Source organism: Nansenia antarctica (assembly GCF_963989245.1).
Source record: "Nansenia antarctica genome assembly, chromosome: 8".
Classification (NCBI taxonomy): Eukaryota; Metazoa; Chordata; class Actinopteri; order Argentiniformes; family Microstomatidae; genus Nansenia; species Nansenia antarctica.
The window spans coordinates 13702317-13722869 of record NC_137678.1 but is presented as its reverse complement, the minus strand read 5'-3'; the positions used below and the strand labels follow the sequence as shown (position 1 = coordinate 13722869).

The 20553-nt window shown below is 42.4% G+C and overlaps 2 protein-coding genes across 2 annotated transcripts; one reads left to right on the top strand and one right to left on the bottom strand.

Moving 5' to 3' along the window:
- Nucleotides 1-252: 252 nt before the first annotated feature.
- Nucleotides 253-14838, top strand: il17ra1a (interleukin 17 receptor A1a; the record flags this gene model as incomplete). The annotated part of the gene is made up of 9 exons (XM_080538066.1): nucleotides 253-337; nucleotides 6229-6375; nucleotides 6886-7007; nucleotides 7916-8042; nucleotides 8342-8389; nucleotides 8829-8980; nucleotides 9899-9973; nucleotides 11699-11768; nucleotides 13277-14838. The coding sequence occupies 9 exons, from the start codon at nucleotides 253-255 to the stop codon at nucleotides 14836-14838; spliced, it is 2388 nt and encodes a 795-aa protein (XP_080394192.1).
- A 3159-nt stretch (nucleotides 14839-17997) lies between these two features.
- On the bottom strand, nucleotides 17998-19476 carry tmem121b (transmembrane protein 121B; the record flags this gene model as incomplete). The annotated part of the gene is made up of 1 exon (XM_080538065.1): nucleotides 17998-19476. One exon carries the CDS (start codon nucleotides 19474-19476, stop codon nucleotides 17998-18000), a length of 1479 nt encoding a protein of 492 aa, XP_080394191.1.
- Between the last annotated feature and the right edge of the window lie 1077 nt (nucleotides 19477-20553).

The window sequence follows — 20553 nt, the reverse complement described above, 5'->3', positions numbered from 1 at the left end:
TAACTACAGTGGGGGAAATAAGTATTTCACCCCCTGCTGATTTTGTGAGTTTACCCCCTTACAAAGAAATGAACAGACTATCATTTTAATGGTAGGTTCATTTTAAAAGTGAGAGACTAGAATATAAAAATCTGTAGAGACCCAGTGTCCCAAACCTAAAAAAAACACAGCACTGTTCCACAATAATGTTCAAAATAAATGTACATTCCATTTTCTAGGTTTTCATCCCATCTATATTTATTGAAAAATGAAATGACCTCACTGTGCACTGCTATCGACAATACCCACCCCAGCAACAGGCTGTTCACCCTGCAGCCATCTGGCAAGAGATACAGAAGTATCCGCTGTCATACCACCAGACTACAGAGCAGCTTCTTTAAGACTATGACTAAGAGACGACTAAGGCCATAAGACTCCTAAATTCATCCTCCGTACTCAAATGGGTAGCAAAGTAGCAAATGGGACTATATCTTGAATGAATGAATGGTCTTTATTTCATTGCTATAGTACAGGTACCAAACAACGAAATTTGGGAGGGGTGGCTCCCCTGGTGCTAGGAAAGAAGAAAAAAAAAAGAAGGGAAAGGAGCTGGTTTACATAAATAAAGGCTATGTACACTATCCACTATACTATACTGTACAGATAAGACGACTAGGGTTGTCATATTGCACATAGTGTTATTGCACATTCATTTAAAGTGTCGCAGTTTGCAGGCTTGAAATGTACACATTTGTGCCTCAGCACTACACCTGATTTTTTCAATCCAGCAGCTGCCATCAATCCGTCCAGACTGTCCAGGGCCCATCTTGCATCTCGTTGTGCATCCCTGTGTTATAGAATGACAATAAATGAACTTTGTACTTTGTAACTCAGGACTATGGTCCTTAATGTGTACTTCCAAGTTGGACTCATGCTGTTACAAAGAGTAAGGGGATAAGATAACGAATATCAGAATGTATATTTGGCAAGACCAAATTTGTTTTGCACTGAACATCCGCCACCATGTAACATGACTATGAGTTTGTTTACCTTGGTTGATACCAAGATGTTAAGCAAAGTGGTGTCACAGGCTAGCTCAGGCCGTCTAGGCTGTCCCCTTGACCCTATTCCCACCACATTTTTCAAGGAAATGTTCAACTCTGTATCTGAGGACATACTAGCCATTGTAAATCTCTTCCTACTTACAGGCATTTTCCCACTGGCACTTAAAACTGAAGAAAAGTGACCTAGATCCCTCTTACCCTAGACATTGTATACTAATATCCTATCTTTCTTTTTTAAGGTATAATTCTGGGAAAAGTTGTGTTCAAGCAACTTCATGAATTCCTAGTCTCAAATTGTAGCTATGACCCATTTCAGTCAGGCTTCCATACCATAGCACAGACACTGCATTTGTCAAGGTGACAAATGACCTTAGAATTAATGCTGACTCCAAAAAACTCTCTATCCATGTCCTTCTAGACTTGAGCGCAGCTTTGAAACTGTGGACCATAACATACTTATGGGGAGACTTGAAAACTGGGTCAGCCTCTCTGGTCTAGTCTTAAACTGGTTCAGGACTTTTTTTGTTTGTTTTTTGTGGCCCTTGGTGACCATAACTCCAAAAACTATAGCGTGACCCATGGAGTTCCTCAGGGGTCCATTCTAGGACCGTTGCTTTTCAGTCTATACATGCTACCCCATAGCTCTGTCATTAGGAGGCACAGCATTAGGCTACGGCATGGTTGACTGCCTGATAGATTGTATTGCTGTGCATGGATGACACAATTTTCTCCATTGTGTCACAATTTAAAAAAAAATGTGCTATACAAATAACGTTTGTATTTGATTTGGAGTGACTTCATGACACAGAAGCAACACTAACAAAGCACACAGACATTGGCACTATCACATATTCTTTATTGTTCATTTCATACATACACTCATACAACTGGACATTAAAAAACATTAAAACCCAACTGAACTGATAAGACTCCGGAAGCTTTTTCAATGTGATACACATTTTTACAATATGTGCGCAAACTAAGGCCCTAAAGGTTAGGTCACAGTCAGTTATTTTTTATGTTCATATGCCAATGGGTGGCCATAAATGTTGTCTTTTAATGTCATCCTCCCCTAAATTTCACCCCTGCATATCAGTCACTGGACTGAAACATACTTAATCTGTAACATCTATGACCCCCAGGAAATTCGGGGGGACAATAGAATCTATTAGAAAAATCAAATTTGATTAGAAATATGGTGATACATAATGTAACCCACTAGATCAGGCATACAGCATTATACATGGCATACTGACGCCTAGTGGTAGGACTGGTAACATTACAAGCAGACATAGATTTCGAAAGGATTTAGACACTGAATGCGATAAACAGCATTATCATTATAAAGTTAACTATTAACTGCCAAAAAGGATAATAGGCTACTGAGTGTGTGAACTGTACCAATGACCACTGCTGGAACACAATACAGTTCAGAGAAGAAATGACGTCTCTCTGTCACCTTCATTCCTGTGTCCTGACCAGTGCACCGTCCTGTTTACTGCCAAAACTAAGACAAACTATAACTAACAGGTGTTCCACATGTTAGCAGCATAACTACGTCCCCTTGGGACCTCTATGTGGATAAAGGATTCTTGTCAGACGTCTCACTGGGAGTCAGACACCAAGACAGACTTTCACTCCCCACATGCCCCCAGGTGGTGTCTTCACTTCTCACCTGCCCAAGAGAGATGCTACACTTCCACAGCAGCCACTCCTCTAATCCCTGGCGGTGGTGTGTGAACACCTGGGCTTGCTGGGGGTAGCCCTCATGAAGATAGCACGCTTAATTTCACGGTTTGAAATGAGCATTAAGTGATGTCCGACCCGCCCCCCCCCCCCATCCAACGTGTGTAATAATCCTCCTGTGTTTCTCTGCTCCAGTGAGGCAGCACAGTGTCTCCGCTTGGCCACCCGTGACTGTTCCTGATGTTTCACATCACACATGGGCTGGGCTCCTGTCTCTGTCCCCATTTTGGTTAGCAAAAAAGCGAGCAGGTCAGGAGGCACCTTCATAATATCTCTACGATCGCAAACACACCTGAATATAATATAACACTCCTAAGCATGTGAGCTGACAGTGTTTTATTCAGGTGCGTTTGAGATCGCGGTGACAGGGGCAGGACAACGGTTGATGATGGATTGTGCCTGTTTGACATGACGGTTGTGTTTTAAAGAGACACGTGCAAGTCACTTTAATCCCCTACTACCTGCATAACTGCGGTGTTCCATTTGATCGGATTCGGACCATTATGCAGTAACAGGACTACAGGAGGCTTATGTGTGGGGTTCAGTATGACATAAACCTCATTCTTACATGTTTTGGGTCATATTTTATATTCTCGTAATGTGAAATACGTAGCTACATTAATTAAAGGGGCAATCTGGGTTTCAAGCAACAACACGCCACTTTTTGGGGTAATTCAGCAGAAGGATGGGGCTGGAGATGTAACCACTCTCATCAAATTCATAAACGAGAGGACTGACCATCCATGAGATTAAAATAATAATTTTAACCATGTTTTGAAGCTATAGCCTACAGTGTTTGTTTACTCTTTACTCAGTTTGCAAACAATGGAGTAAAACAAGCTTTTATTTTGGGTTCTGATGGGATAAGACAGTTGAACTAAGATCATGAGGCATTTATAGGTTATATTTTTCAAGAATCAATGGCTAGGCTAATGAATTTCTATTCATTATTCTGAAAGTACAAGCACAGTGAGAGACATTGAATGTATTCTAAGCTTAAATTAATACAATGACAGGTGGACAGAAAACCTTAGGATATATTACATTAGCAAATGTTTAACAATGTCAAATATTCTATTACAAATGTGACCATCACAAACAGTCATATTTACAAACAAATTTCAGAAGCTAGCTAAACATGGTCTAGATTGAACTAATCTCATGAAGCATTTATAGGTTAATATTCTTCAAGAATCAATGTCTCTGTATACTGTATCATGAATTTAAAAGTCCAAAAACTGATGTCCCCAATCCCAGATTGCCCCTTTACGGTGCTCTTTTGCCATCTCCCAAGACATGGGCCCCTATAGACTGTTCAAAATAGTTTTTAATGTTCATATAAGGAATCTCGTCTGTCCCAGTTACAGTAGGAGCATACAGAGCATACATACAGTGATGTGTTTTATGATTTAGGGGCCCCCTTCAGACAGATCAGGGGTGGATAAAATAAATGGACTGACTTATATAGCACCTTATTCCAAAGCACTTTACAATGACCTCTCATTCACCCATCCACTCACTGGCTGCACACGACCCAAGAGGGAATACGTCCACTTGAAAGTAAAAGTCTTCAAACCAAAACATAAATCTTCAATCTACTATCGTAACAATCTTCAATTAAACTTATGCACTTCTTGTAAATGCTAGCAACTTAAACTACTTGTACTTGCTAGCTCCTGCTAGCCAAACCAAAACGGAGCACATGACTTGTCTCTCACGTGTGGTCTGGGATGAAATGTCACACTCAAAAGGTATCTGTCCAACACTGAATGTCAAATAAGTTAATACATAGTAAACACAGTAAATCAATATCCATAAAATAATGTAACATCAACTACAAATGAGAATTTCAAGTAAACATTTATGATAATTTTAATGATTTTTTTGGTTGTTGAAAAAAGCACTTTGAGCTGCAACGTTTGCAGGAAAAGTGCTATACAAATAATACAAACGTAACTAATCTAGTTGTTCGTGCCTTTATCAATGTAGTAAAAGCAATTAGGCGCACTTCTATAATTCTATTTTCAGATGGACCTTAAACGTTCTCCTGTTCTAAATCAGCCATGTGAGAATACTGCCACCTACTGGTCAAGCGCGGAAAAGGCTTAGCTATAGGCTACTCTTGGATCAAATTCCATGAGTAGTATTTTCGCGGACCTAAAACATAGAAGGCTACATACAATTCAGAATCAGAAATATCCATATGTATGGATTCAAAGGGTTCAAATTGACAGTAGACATTGTCCTTTTGGACTAACAGCACACCCACACATTGCCTAAGATGAAGAAAAGGAAACGGTGATTTCCAGGCAGGTGGAGGTGCGGTGTCGCCTAGAGACGCATATTTACATGTGCACCAGGAAGTTAACTCTGGTTGGGTCACTAGTGTACTGTGTGCCAGCTTCAGGTGGAATGTATTTCCTGGTAGGCTTATAAACTTATGATGACACATTCTGAATATTGCTTTTTCTTTCTTTTTTGAACGTTGAATTGAAAGGACAGTATGATTAATGCGCCCGGTTAAATCATTTCTAAAATTATTAATATGAATGACTTTGGCAGGGTAAATTGATGCTGGGGAAGAACATGGTAACTCCAAATTGTCAAACGAAGAGGAATCTCGTTTTTGCGAGAGCTTTGTTGTTCGCGTTTGTTTGGATCACTCCAGAGGCGAGCTACACTAGCCTTAGTATTTTAAATGGACCCGCACTGAACTGCGCTCAAGAGGTACGTTTTGGAAGTATATTGCAGTTGCGCAGGATTATCTGTTTCTCACCATATTTACCTAGATCAATACATATGTTACGGTACATGTGGGAAAACTAGGGTTAGGATTAGGGTTAGGGTTAGACTGGCATGTCTAACCCTAACCCTAATCCTAACCCTAATCCTAACCCTAGTTTTCCCACATGTACCGTAACATATGGATTAGGGTTAGGATTAGGGTTAGGGTTAGACTGGCATGTCTAACCCTAATCCTAACCCTAACCCTAACCCTAATCCTAATCCTAATCCTACCCCTAACCCTAATCCTAACCCTAATCCTAACCCTAACCGTAGCACCCTAGCACCTAACCCTAACCCTAGTTTTCCCACATGTACCGAATTCCCACATGTACCGTAATACATACATTATCTATTGATTCAGCTTTTATCAATTCCGCTATGATGCGTTGTGCAGGTGTATTGATACTGGAAAATGACTAAAATATGGTTTGTTTTGCTCTTTTTTTGAAGGGTTTGAAATGTGAAGTCTCCATAAGTGAGTGCCTTAACCATGACATCTGAACTTGTTCCACACTACAGCCTGTTACTGTTTAAATATCGTCTCATTATTCTATAGCACACAGTGGTTGGATGTCGATACAGTCACTGACAAAAACATCTCTGTTCAATATTGACATTTTGAATTGAAATGCCCTTAAATGCTCTCCCATAGATAATTGTCTGGATACAGACTGGCTGAAGGAATTCCAGTACACCCCCAGCGGGCCAGTGGGTCTGGAGGTGGAGGTGGACACCAGAAGAGATGAGCAGGGAGACCTAGTACCTGTGATAGTGATAAAGTGGAACGCCAAAGATGATGGTTAGTGATTGGTCTCTCCTTCCTTCTTCCACTGTAGAACGCTCTGCCAAATAAAGTGCTGACTAAACCTCACGACCCAGAATCTCATCTCACTGTTGAGATAGAGAGTCTGACTTAGTGAGACTAGGCACTAACTCATAGGACACAGTTACGAAGGATGACGGGAACGTTGCACACTCTTCTCATCTCTGGCTGTGGCTTTAATTCCAGGTAAAGTCACAGCATAGAGAGAAGAGTGTGCAATGTTTCCTTTATTGACCGGTATCATGACGAAACAGTAGTTTCAGCACGTATCTGAGGTCCTTGTAAAGGACCTTGTTGTAAAGTTGCTTTGGATAAAGGCGTCAAGCTAAATGTCAATGTCCTTGGCTATTGAAACCTGTAGCGTAGGAAAGTAGCGGCAGATAATATCGGGTAAAAAGAGATAATCTGTGGTACCATCTCTTGTATTATGGTACATACATTGCACGGCATCTGTGTATGAAATGAGTTTGATCTGATTTGATACAGGAAGTATCCAAGAGCTGAAAGGAATTGAGCTGATTGTGCTGATGATGTCCACCAACTCGAACCTGTGTGTTCGATACAAATTCTTTGATAAGATGCCCATGAAGAATCCAGCAGGGGAGAAGGTACAGTAAGCAGTTACACATGTACATTGAGCATGGTAGTGGTAGAATGTACAGTGAGTGAAGACTTTGTTGTCTAGATTATGGAACTTCTATTCGTCATTATCAATGATTTGTGACACTGTCTGGTGAAAAGGTTGAAAATGTTGACAATTCTCAAGTCACTCAAATGAGCAAAAGGCTTCTTTAAAAAAAAACTATGTTTTCCGTTTTTCTTTAAGTTGAAGTGTTGAAGAGTCTATTTTATATAACAAACAACAGTTTTAGGATCACTTAAATCTTATAATTTGTGATTTGGATTCACTATCACGTCTGCCCTAGGCTACTGGGTAAGTGATACATGGCTTGTAAACAAACTTATGTTTGAAGACGTGTTCAAAAGCGAAGACTGTGACCATCTAATTATGTGTAGTTATGTGTTTTTAGCATGTTCATGTTCTATCAGCATGTTTTGATGTGCTAAACATGCAGTTAGAAGTTCGTAGCAATGTTCTTTTTTAGCTCTAGTCTACTAGCAGCTGTTTTGCGTGTTTTGATTCAGAGCGTGTTTCTCCGCTATTTGGTTTGAGGTGTACCAAAATTCAAATAATAATTAATATGACTTATATATATATAATATTCAAATCTTCTTCAAATATTTTCTTTTCATACATTTATTTCAATGTATGATACATCATTTGAAAATGTACAATCTGTACTTTCATAATCTGGAAAAAACTGAAAGATTACCATGCCCTACATGAGGACTTTTTAACCAGACTCTGTCACATTTGATTATTTCTGAGGATTTCAGAAATAACCCAACATCACTGGCATAGAGGGGAATTTATCTCCGGAAAAAAAGATGGAGGATAAGACAATATGAAGTATCTCTATTCATAACAATACTTACATCGAGTGTCTGGTTTCAGTGGTCTTTCTCCATGGATCGAGTGGTGGTCCAACCTGATCACTCGTATCATGTATCAGTCTCCAACCTCCCCAAACCAAACATGGACCACACTGGCTACAACATCAATAAAGAAGTTACTGTCCCAGGTAAAATTCACTAAACACACATATTACCACGTTGTTCATGCTGCAGTGTCGATACAGTCTTTTTTAATACATTTGGTTATTGGCAACAGTGTTGCATTCAAAACCACGTTTAGCCAAAACAATCTGTTCACATGACATGGTGAAATATGGTCAAAACAGTCAGTTTTGACCTGGCCTGCTTACCACAGCTGCTGAAAAGGACAATGTGAAAGGAACGAATCAGAGCCAGCCAACTGTATGGTTCGGGTTGATCCTGTCGTGTGTAAACCCTCATTTTTCTCTGGTTTTGTTGCTGTCAGGTTGTAAACACCCCAAGATGCAGGGAACCAAGATGTGCCTGGAGAGTGGTGAGTCTCAGAGACCAGGGGGCCGTATTCACCAGGGATAGCCTTTTTCGATCATAATGAGTAAGCGTACGTGGTTGTACGAACTGTGGGAACTGACCCTAGATCACTGCTATTCTGACACAAGAATATAGATAGATAGATAGATAGATAGATCTGTATTCAGTCAGGACAGTGCACATTAATGAACAGTCACTTATACAATGTATGGTGACAGTAAATATGCCGGATTTAGCTGTGAGCTACTTTGCATCCGTAGTCCTCATGACATAAAACCGTACAATAGATATGGGGCCCTGATGATTAAAGCAAGCACCTGTCCTTGATAACCATGCAGTTCAGCTAAAGATCATTTTACACACAAAAAAACAACAACAAAGGCTTTATTCCATTGTTCATACTGTATTGTGATGCCTTGTCCTGTGAAACTGTTGTGAAACAGGAAGTTTGTGGGAGCCTAACGTGACTCTGAAGCGTACCCCGGGGCCTCGTGGGCCGGCCGTTCTGGCTGTAGGGTTCGCTAGCGACGAGCGCTCAGAGACCTACAGAGTCTCACTTCAGTGCTCCCTCAGACAATCGAAGGAAATTAAAAAGGTATGTTTTTGTGTGTGTGTGTGTGTGTGTGGGTGTGGTTGTGTGTGTGTAGGTGGGTGTTTTTTTTATCTCTCTCACTGCTCTCATTTATTGTGACGTAGTACAAACACGCTTCTTCCGTAGTTCAGTTGTCTCTGTGTTGTACGCACCACATCAAAGACACCCCGGTGAAGTGTTGTTTCCCCTGGAAATATTTGACCTAGAACATCACGGTATTACGCTAACACAATGCACATTCTGCACTTTACACACCACTTCACCCCTCAAGGGGTCGCCCCATATACACTTCCCAGCAAGGATTAGATTAGATTCGATTTATTGTCCCCAGGGGGAAATTCATTTTCACACCACTGTACAGTATACACATACAACACTGTATAACACAGACAACAACAGACAGTACTACACATGACAGATACACAAGTACACACACTCTGCGCGGTCTATTATTTAAGGCAACAATGGCTGCGGGGATCAGGCTTTTGCCAAAGCGAGCCCTTTTGCACCTTAGCGTTCTGTACCTACACCCGGATGAATAAAGCATTATGGGTTTTGGTGCACAGTCTTAAAAAAAGGTCACACTTGCAGTTGCGGTACTTTTTCGCTCATGCAAATTAGGTCCCTAATGGTCTTATAGTATGTGTGTTAATCTGACTAATGTTACTTGTTATATTTCTAAACCACCGTGTTTTGTAATATTCCAGGTTACTATCATGTGCATTTTTGGAAGAATCTACATTCTTATTGATGTTCACCCCCCACCATATGACCCTAGATGCAATTACATTTCCTTCGCAGCCAAACATACTGTTGTTCTGATGGTCCTCTGATCAGTATGAAATGTGATGGGGTTTTTGAAATATTGATTAGTACTCCACAAAAATACACATCATGTTATTTTTTTTATGTTTTCCACAGAACAACCAGGCATCACTCAATGTAACCTTCGACCTTGAGAGATGGCCTCGGGAATGTTGCATCTTTGACGTGGAGGTAAGCAACACTTTCCAAGGGGGATGTTTCTCCATAATAGATAAATGCCTGACAGTGTCATAACCAGTGTTGCCACAGTTACTTTGAAAAAGTATTCTGATTACTGATTACTCCTTTAAAAAGTAATCTAGTTACTTTACTGATTACTTGATTTTAAAAGTAACTAAGTTAGATTACTAGTTACTTTTTTAGTTACTATTGGCAGCTGCCTAGGCACCCGACCCCCCCCCCCCCCCGCAACATAAAAATGAAAACTGGTTTTGCCAAAACTCACTTTATTTTAACAGTAACTTAAATTACATAATTAAACTTTAAACAATAACTTAAAACAACAAAATAAAGAGTCTTTCTTTGCCTCACCCAACATAAATACTTGTTTTTAAACAATAAAATAAATATAATCTTTATTTAACAGTAACTAGCAAGGAGTGGTTTCACAAAACCTAAAACCTACCCTGACCATTCAGATATGATCCTAATATAATCCTAATCCTAAACTGGGTGAGTCTGAGTTTATCAATGATCAACATTTATGTTCTTGTCATCCTTTGCTGACACAAACTCAAAATAATCCTTATATTTCCAGCTATTTAACGCATATCTCTGTTCTTGCTCCATTGTGTAGGCTACGCTTCTGTTTACACTGTGCAATCAGCGTGGTGATACACGTGAGCGATTCTGCTGCAATCTCGCGATAGTCGAGAGCCGTTTTTTGCGGGCATGGCCTTCCATAGTAACCTCGTGTTGAAAACGTGAGCACTGACGTCACTCCCCAAGACGCGAGAAAAGCGAACAAATGTTTGTTTACTATCGAACATTACAAAGAAATACTGCATTTAGCCTAAGTTATGAGGTAGTAACGCAATAGTAACGCACAGTCACTTGAATAAGTAACTTTAATCCAATTACTGATTTGGAAATAGTATCGCGTTAGAATACTCGTTACAGAAAAAAGTATTCAGATTAGAGTAACGTGTTACTTAGTAACGCGTTACCGGCATCACTGGTCATAACCCAACAAGCTCTACATGTACATTAATCAATTAATCAAAACGTCTCGTTAACATACAGGGCCGAAGCCAGACCCATACGTACTGGTAAGCTCAGTTGGCAGGTTGACGGTACCAGGTGGTAAGGTGGTAAAGGGGAGAGGCATAGCTTAGTTCCTGGCACGCTCCGGTCGCCTCCGGTGCATAGGGTATGCTATCCCATTGGTTTAGTTTTAACATAGAACATATATGGACTTGATAGCGTACGACAACAACACACATTAGGAAAGACAAACCAGAGGGGAAAGACGAGGGGGGCCCAATTGTACAACGTTAACTGAGTAGGTCTAGAACAGGCTTCTCTCCATCTGTCTCGAAAACAGAGTCTCCCCCCATCCTCCCCTCACAGGTGGGTAATCAATCAGCTCTTTTCATGATTCCCGCCAACAGGCAAGCCACTCCCCCAATTACCCTGGGTAGCCTATCACCATAACCCACTGAGCTTACACTGTGCTGTAATAACAAACAACATCAATATACTTTATTATATATATATTACAAAGTAATTGATTACAGCATTTTTAAAGCAAGTTTAATTGAGTAATTATTGAGTTATAACACAGATATATAGGTGTAACAACTTTTTTCCTTTGAATGTTTTTATCAATACAATAGTGCCAATAAACAGATCCTGGTTGTTGGTAACACTGTCACTTTTTAAAACATGTTCTTGCAGATCCAGCCTTTCTTTACCATATGCAGAAACGACTGTGTAAGGAGAAGGACAAGTTTTAACATATGTCCGGGTATGTCTGTTATTATTGGTGCTAATAATGAGCCCTAAGGCCATATGACAAAATATTATATTATAAAATACTTAAAATGAAAGTAATGTTTTTTTTTTGTATTCTAGTGTTAACTAACACTGTTGATTGCTTCGCTATAGTGAATCTTTTTCTCATGATAAAATGCAGTTCATGTCAATTGACGAATGTTCCTCTAATTTCAGATTCAGTCCCAGTTTCCCCGTCAACAGTTGCTTCTTCAGACCCTATGACCTGGACAGCTGTCACTATAGGAGTGCTTCTTTTGATCTGTGGAGCTGCCGGCTGTATGGTCTATGTAAGGCGCAGAAACATAAAGAAAGGTTGGTACAATAAAATACATTGATGTTTATTTTTAATACAGCACTGAAATTGTTTTGGTAATGAGTAACTCAGTGGTCCTCTACAACAAAGAAAAATTATTACTGGAAGCAAGCCTAATTCTCCTATTGGAAGAAACATCCTCAAGACCACCCGGACTAAGCTCCGTACCTGGGGTGATAGGGCCTTTTCAGCCGCAGCCCCGTCCCTCTGGAACGCCCTCCCCAACCACACCAGACAGGCCAACACCCTCCCAACATTTAAACAGGCCCTCAAAACCCACCCCTTCAAGCTCGCCTTCACCAGTTAACCCTCTCCCCTTCCCCTTCCCATGTGTCCCCAGCACTACCTTAATTAGGCCCCTGTACTTTCTTCTATTTACCTTCTGTTTCTTTTTATTATTACTTTTCAATTTGTAAAGCGTCTTTGAGTGTCTAGAAAAGCGCTATATAAGTCTAATGTATTATTATTATCCTTCTTCTGCACAAAGACATTAATTTATGCAATCCTGTATTACTGCACAGTGATGTAGACATAATCAAATCCATTACGTTTATGAAGACGTTACACAAATATAAATAATTGGGGATGGAATTTAGGAATAAATGGTGCGTGAAATTGAGGTATGTAAATTAGAAAATGGGGAAAAATGGGTATCAGAGCATTCATTTGCATGGTTATAATTTGCAACATGTGTGCAGAACTGTAGACATCTGAACTGCTTTAGTAAGTTACCTCCACCATAGAGTTGGTGTGGAGGTCTGTGGGTGAGTTCAGGTAATCCCAACTCTACTGTATATCACCCAACTCTACTGTATGTCACCCAACTCTACTGTATATCACCCAACTCTACTGTATGTCACCCAACTCTACTGTATGTCACCCAACTCTACTGTATATCACCCAACTCTACTGTATGTCACCCAACTCTACTGTATGTCACTCAACTCTACTGTATGTCACTCAACTCTACTGTATGTCACTCAACTCTACTGTATGTCACTCAACTCTACTGTATGTCACTCAACTCTACTGTATGTCACCCAACTCTACTGTATGTCACTCAACTCTACTGTATGTCACTCAACTCTACTGTATGTCACTCAACTCTACTGTATATCACTCAACTCTACTGTATATCACTCAGTCTGGATCAAATTGTCCCCTAGGTCGACTGGCTCCTCTTATCCAGCCGAAGGCCAAGGAGGACTTACAGAAGGAGAATCTCCTCAACAAAGACAAGGAGCCTCCCAGAGTGCTGGTCATCTATTCCCAGGACCACCGGCTCTACAAGGACGTGGTGCTGAAGCTCTGCGCTTTCCTGCAGGCCAAGTGCGGGACCCAGGTGGCCCTGGACCTCCTGGACTCCACCTGGCTCGGTACTGTCGGCCGGCTGCCCTGGCTCGAGTGGCAGAGGCAGCAGGTCCAGAAGTCCTCCGACAAAATCCTGGTCCTGTGCTCCCGGGGCGTCCAGGCGAAGTGGCGCGCCATGTGCGGTCAAGGTCAGGTGACCCTGCGCGAAGACGTCCTCTCGCCCGTGGACGACATGCTCACCCCGGCTCTCAACCTGTTCCTGCCTGACATGCAGCGGGCGGCCGCCCTGGGAAAGTACATGGTGGCATACTTTGACGAGGTGAGCGGCGAAGGGGACGTGCCGTCGGTTTTCGACATCGCCGTCAAATACAAGCTGATGAAGCATTTCGAGGAGCTCTATTTCCGCATCCTGGACATCGAGAAGTACCGGCCCGGCCAGGTGAGCCACATCGAGGGCATCGGTGGGGACGAGTACTTCAACTGTCCCTCTGGGAGAGCCCTGAGGGACGCCGTCGAAAAGTTTCAGGCCTACCAGCTGGAGCACCCGGATTGGTTCGAGAAGGAATGTGTGGACGACGAGGAGGAAGTGCTGGCGAACGTAGAGTACGACCTCCTTCTCGAACAACCCGTCCCTCCGATCCTTCAGTGTGTGCCAGAGTACAGGACAGGACCTCCCATATTCGTACACGAGGTGGAGCTCAATCAAAACAGCACGGGTGTACACATCGTAATCCCTGAGGTGAACCAGGAATCTCAAGGGACCAACTCAGTGCTGGAACTTCTTCCCAGGGTCAACTCGAGTGAGTGCCACCAGGTTTACCCCTTCAATCCAGTCAGCGGGCACCCGCCCAGTGTACTTTTCTCTGATCTCTATCCCCATGCCCCCCAAGAGATTCACCCGTTATGTATGTCTCGCCCTGCTCTGAATGAGCCGAACCGTCTGACAGAGAACTGGCTCCACCTGCAAGAGGACTCTGTAACGGACAGACGCCCCATAGAGGATGAGGATGAGGAAGAGGAACCGCAGGCCTCTCCTGGTTATCGCCAACCCAGCCCTGAGACTCTGCAGAGGCTGATGGATCTCCAGCTGTCCCTCAGCTCCGTCCCGGAGACTCCCACTGTGTCAGTGGAGGGTGGAGAGTATTCGTATTCGCATCTCCCTCCACTGTCAGAGATCAACCGCTCACAAACGCCTGTTGAGATGGCGGAGGACGAGGTTATGGAAGAGGAGGATGAGGGGGAGGTTATGGAATCTGCTGGGAAGAGACCCAACAGCGGATCAGACCAAGGCTACATCTCCAGGATGTCTCTTCAACATGACTCCCCTGTGCGTGGGGACAGTGAGGATCCACTGGTAGCATTAGCGAGGCTGCAGGAGGAGCTTTACCAAAACAATGACGGATACTCTCCGGTATGAAATGCTGAGGCGTGGACCAATCAAATGCCTTCCTGTACACCCTGAAATACCTGTAATGCCTCTCTTTGTGCGGAAGTGCCAATGATTGTACCAACCTAATGGAAACCAACGTATTAGTAGGCTTATAGTACAGAGGCGTCTGTAATACTGTGTTGCGGGGTTCTGTCATTCTTGCAACATGTTCTTCATTTCTTTTTTTTAAATGATCACAAAATCAGATGATTTCGTACAGCATAATCCATAGATTTATTTCAGATTTCACTCACTTGTTATTTGGTTGTATGTCTACAGTATGTAAAATTGATCAAATCAATACAGATATACAATGCACCCTTTTTACACAATCTGCTAATCTGTAAACAAAAAGAATTACAATTTTTCCATAAACAATTTAGGGGAAAATTATCTGTAAAAGTCCATTTAATAGATTCCACAAAATATAGGGGATTTTTGTACACTGGATATACTGTATGTGTTTTCTTATCATTTAGATAAATACAAAATAACATGTAATCGTTGTGTGGCCTCTAATTTAGGTCGTTTAACAGTGTTCTATAACCAAGTAAGCAATGTCCTTTGGTAGTGTCTGTAATACCCTATCCTTGTTCTTATATAGGCCTACAAATATTATTTTTGTCAATAGTACCTTGATATAATCAGTATTGCACAAATACCTTTTCTATATTTGATAATACAGAAATGTTTCTATTTGTGTGTCATTGGCCATTGTAAATAATATAGAAACATATAAAACAACGTTAAATACTTTGGCATGGTTTATGGTCAGCAACAAACAAAGCACGAGCCATTATGTTCTCTTACAGTGCAACCAATGCTTGAATCAAACACAGGGGTCGATGGTCAACAATCCTCTTATCATCAATAACATGTATACGACAAGATCCTGTGATGAAACCCCTCAACATCAGTCAAATGCACCAACAACATAACATCACACTGTACACATAGGCACACGTTTCTTTAAGCAGTTTTATATTCACCACTACTGCATGGTCTGCATATTTCTCTCACTCTTCTCCCATCAAAAAGTGAAGGTAAAAGAAACAGCATTGGAAAATTGCACAGATAATAATAATAATATAATAACTTTTATTTGTATAGCACTTTTCCTGCAAACGAAAAAAAAAAGATTGTTATATGACTGTTACATGAATTCCAGATCCATAATTAGTTCTATATCTACTGTATGATAATCATCATAGGTCGAGGCACAATAAACTAAAGACTACTTTTTGCGCAATAAAATACAATATGTAGTAGCCTATATTATCTACATTATTTAATGTAACCATACGTTTGTGACAAGTTAATTATTTTTACTGATTTATTGCCATACATTCAACTTGTCAGTCAATTGTTGGAATTTGGTATTTTTGCTTTAGACACAGGGTCAGCCATATTCGGCACCCCCGGAACAATTAGGCGTTAAGTGCCTTGCTCAAGGGCACATGCAATCATCCCTCCTGAGGTGGGGATCGAACCAGCGACCTTCCGATTGCTAGCCGGCCTCTCTAACTTAGGCTACCGCCGCCCCCAAAATGTCAATAATATGAGGTCTCATGCCACAGTACAGATCTGGGTGGGTCAGAAATCCTCCACACCCCCTAATTTGTCTGCAGTGCATGTCTGGTCTAACTCTAACCGCGACCTGTTTCTTCTCATACACCAATCAGTTTTATATTTTATTATGTTTTCTGAATTTGTCTTTGATGTTGTTTGTATTAAAAAGAAAACATGTATAATAAAGGGTGAACCCATTGTGCGTTTCTTAAGTCATCCTGCACGTGTTCATATTTCCATAATTTTTATAGGTGCAAGTAAATGATGTATAATAAATGTATCGTTGCAAACTAAAACGAACTCTTGTTGATGGTTGTATAAAAATCCAGGATATCAAACTAAAGAATTGCCTATTGCATGCAATACATAGAGGGGTAGTGGTGGTCTAGTGGATAGTGAGTTGGACTTGTGATCGGAAGGTTGTGAGTTCGAATCCCGCCTGAAGCCACACCACTACTAGTGTGCCCTTGAGTAAGGCACTTAGCCCTCAGTTACTCCAGGGGGAATGTCCCTGTAATTCGTAATTGTAAGTCGCTTTGGATAAAGGCGTCTGCTAAATGGCAAAATTATTATAAAATTATAATACATGAGCATGGTGGGATGGGAACCCACCAATAGCATTGCTGATGACTCCATATCCTTCATAGCACCTGGCTGAGGATTGTCTTACCATTTCAGATTCAACTTTTATCACGACTGTATCCGGTAGAGCTCTATTCATTCAAGTGACAAACTGCGATGGCTTAAATGGAATGGATATCTCAACAGTCAAGGCTGCCAATAGAAATGTTTCAAAATAGCACATGACTTGACAGAGTGCAGAGGTAGGCCTTGTCTTGAGGAGAGAAATAAGTGCATTAGATATGAATGGATGTTTATACTGATATCTTGCCAAGATTCCAGAAAAAGACGCATATAAAATGCACATAATAATATCAAATTTGAACATTTCAATTGATAGGCTAAAACATAACATGTTTCCCCCCCAGTTAGAAAAAAAGACCACAAGATAGTTTCGTTTCAAAATGCATAAAATTACGCATATACGCATATCTATACTGCACATTTATCTACCAATAAATTACGCACGTTTCATTTATTCGTCGTTTGGTAAACGATAGCCTATTTCGAATAAATGTAGATTGGTAGACGACACTGTTATCCTTATAAAACATCACATTTACATCGATATTTATAGACCATACCTAGGAATATTTCCTCTCCTATAACAAACCACAAGCTTTCTGATATTGCACTGGGCATTGCCTACTATAATAACAACAACATCAATCTCACTTAGTGCTTCACAAAAAAGTGCAAGTCAATGATTTCAATTCACAGACCACTTAACAAACACAACTCCACAATAATATCCGACTTGACGTTATTAATCCGTCTGGCAAGGTCTAGGTGTAGGCCTATACTGCAGATGTTGTGGGCGCATTATAGCCTAATTTGACTGTAGCACCTGTTGAGAAGATCTATACTGAAGTGAGAAATTGTCATAAGGCTGTCACTCATTCCACCGCCGACTCCTTTGATTTCCACTCCTCCGTGTACAAAGGACGTCTAACGGTTCTAAGGTTGAGTGGAGACGGCCAGCGTGTTGACATAGCCATGGGGACACATGTCGTTCTCAGACACGCAGTGGGAGAATTGCGCCGGGTTGCTGCTCCCGCTGGCGAACCTCCTGACCCTTCTCACGGTCACGCACTGTTCGATCAGCTCCAGGCACTTGCACGCCAGGAAGAACATATTCTTGAACATGAACACCGATATGGGCATTTGGTAAACGTAGACTTGAAAGCACCGGACCACCAGCAAGGGCGCGTTGACCAGCACGCCGGCGAGGAACCTCGCCCACACCCAGCGGCGGCGCATCTCCGAGGCCGTCAGCTCGTACAGCCACAGGACCGGGACGCCCAAGGCGATGAAGTACACCGAGATGACCGTGTATTTTAGGTAGAGGGTGGGTATCTCGTTCCTCAGAAGCATCTCCACTAAGGTGAAGCTGTCGATCAGATCCAGGCAGGTGTTCACGAAACAGCCGTGGGCACGGTGGCGCGTCGTCCCGTTTAAGTCCTCGATGATGGAGTTGACGAGGCAGTAAAGCAGCGGCGCCGAGAGCAGGGTGATGATCTTAAACCCCGTGACGCCGAACGGAACCTTGAGCGCGACGAGGTCCAGGATCGACGTCTCCAAGACGAGGACGACTTTAGGCGTGCAGGCGATCACGTAGATGAGCCACGCCAGGTAGGCGTAGGTGAACTCCCCGAGGTTGCAGCCGAACATGGAGCTCTTCTGGTGGAACCCGCAGGCTCTCTCCCGCTTGCTCCGGGCGTTCTTCACGAAGAAGATCCCCCAGCCCGACACCACGACGAGGTCCGTGGCGATCCACGAGCACCAGAAGTAATCGGTGAAGACGATGAGGTAGAAGTCCAGGACGCCGCCCTGGAAGACGAGCAGGAGGAAACACAGGATCTTGTACAGGACGTTCCTCCTGGACCTCTGCACGAAGAGGGGAGCGCCGGTCTGCGTGAACTCTCCCGATGTCATGATGTAGGCAGCGGTGGCGGCGGCCGAGGAGACCAGAGGCTTGATGATGCTCTCCTCCTCCGGGTTGATGCTCTCCTCCTCCGGGTTGATGCTGCTCTCCTCCTCCGGGTTGATGCTGCTCTCCTCCTCCGGGTTGATGCTGCTCTCCTCCTCCGGGTTGATGCTGCTCTCCTCCTCCGGGTTGATGCGGCTCTCCTCCTCCGGGTTGATGCTGCTCTCCTCCGGGTTGATGCGGCTCTCCTCCGGGTTGATGCGGCTCTCCTCCGGGTTGATGCGGCTCTCCTCCGGGTTGATGCTGCTCTCCTCCGGGTTGATGCGGCTCTCCTCCGGGTTGATGATGCTGCCGGCCGATGTCTGCGTGTCCCTTCTGGACGAGGAGGCGCTCCTGACGAACAGCTGCCCGTTTTCCGCGACCGACGAGACTGGTGAGTCGAGGCAGATCACCGCTTCGGGATGGAGATAGTCGGCCTTGGGATTGTCGTTACCAATTTCTGTGATCATTGTATTTGCATTGCGTTCTCCTCCCTCCTCTCCTTTCTTTTCTCGTGTAGCCCCCCAGTGATAGATGCTCTAAAGTGGAGAGGGATAAGGCATGCGCAAACCACGGCATGGAGTCTCTTGCACATCGGAATGGAGTGCTCTTGAGTCGGTGATGCCAATTTCAACAATGACGTCTAAACTATCTATGATAATGAGTGAATTAGCCTACGATATTCAGAGTCATATTTCACTCATGTCATGTCATGTCATGTTATGTGTTATGCAAATTATGCAAATATATCAAAGTAATAACTTTCAATTCAAAAGCTCTGTTGAATTCATGGGGATATACAGTATGGGACACTAGTTATAATTCACTATTACAAATGTAAAACAAATCCCGTCTCCCCTATTCAGATATGCAGTAGAGTCTTTTCCATAGCCCCCTGGCCTGAATATGTCTTGCTGTATCCATATCAGATTGCACATTCACTCACGTATTTCTCTGTATACTCACAACTGACTGTGTTTATTTAACACCTTTGATGTTGTTTATGTATGTATGTATGTATGTATGTATCCTGCTTTCCCCCTATACTATGCCTCCTAAGACTTCGACTGCCCCTCCAGTGCCTATTAATAAAAAGAAGGGGAAAAAAAGAAAAAAATCTTTCTTCTATCATGACGACTGCCCCTGGCCTGAGCTAGATCACTCTTCCTGCTAGAACTGGTGAATTGATGATTCACTTGCTTAGTCAAATGTATCGATTGTAAGTTGCTTTGGAATAAGGCGTCTGCTAAATGCCAAAAATGTAAATGTAAATGTATGTACTGCCAGTAGTGGATGTCTCGGCTGTATTTGACATTCATTCAGTCATTCATGAATTCAATTACCAAATGCATTCCCCATGACAACTGTGAAATGTAAACGAAAGACAGTATAGCATGAGGCTTATCCTCTGTGTAAGGGAACACTATTGGTTTTGATAACACATTTTGTAAGTCTGTCTGGGCAGAATCAACATTTGATTACCTCAGTCTAAGTAGACAACGAAAAGTGGTTCCCTCTGCTCTAGAATTGACATTTGCTAGAGTCTA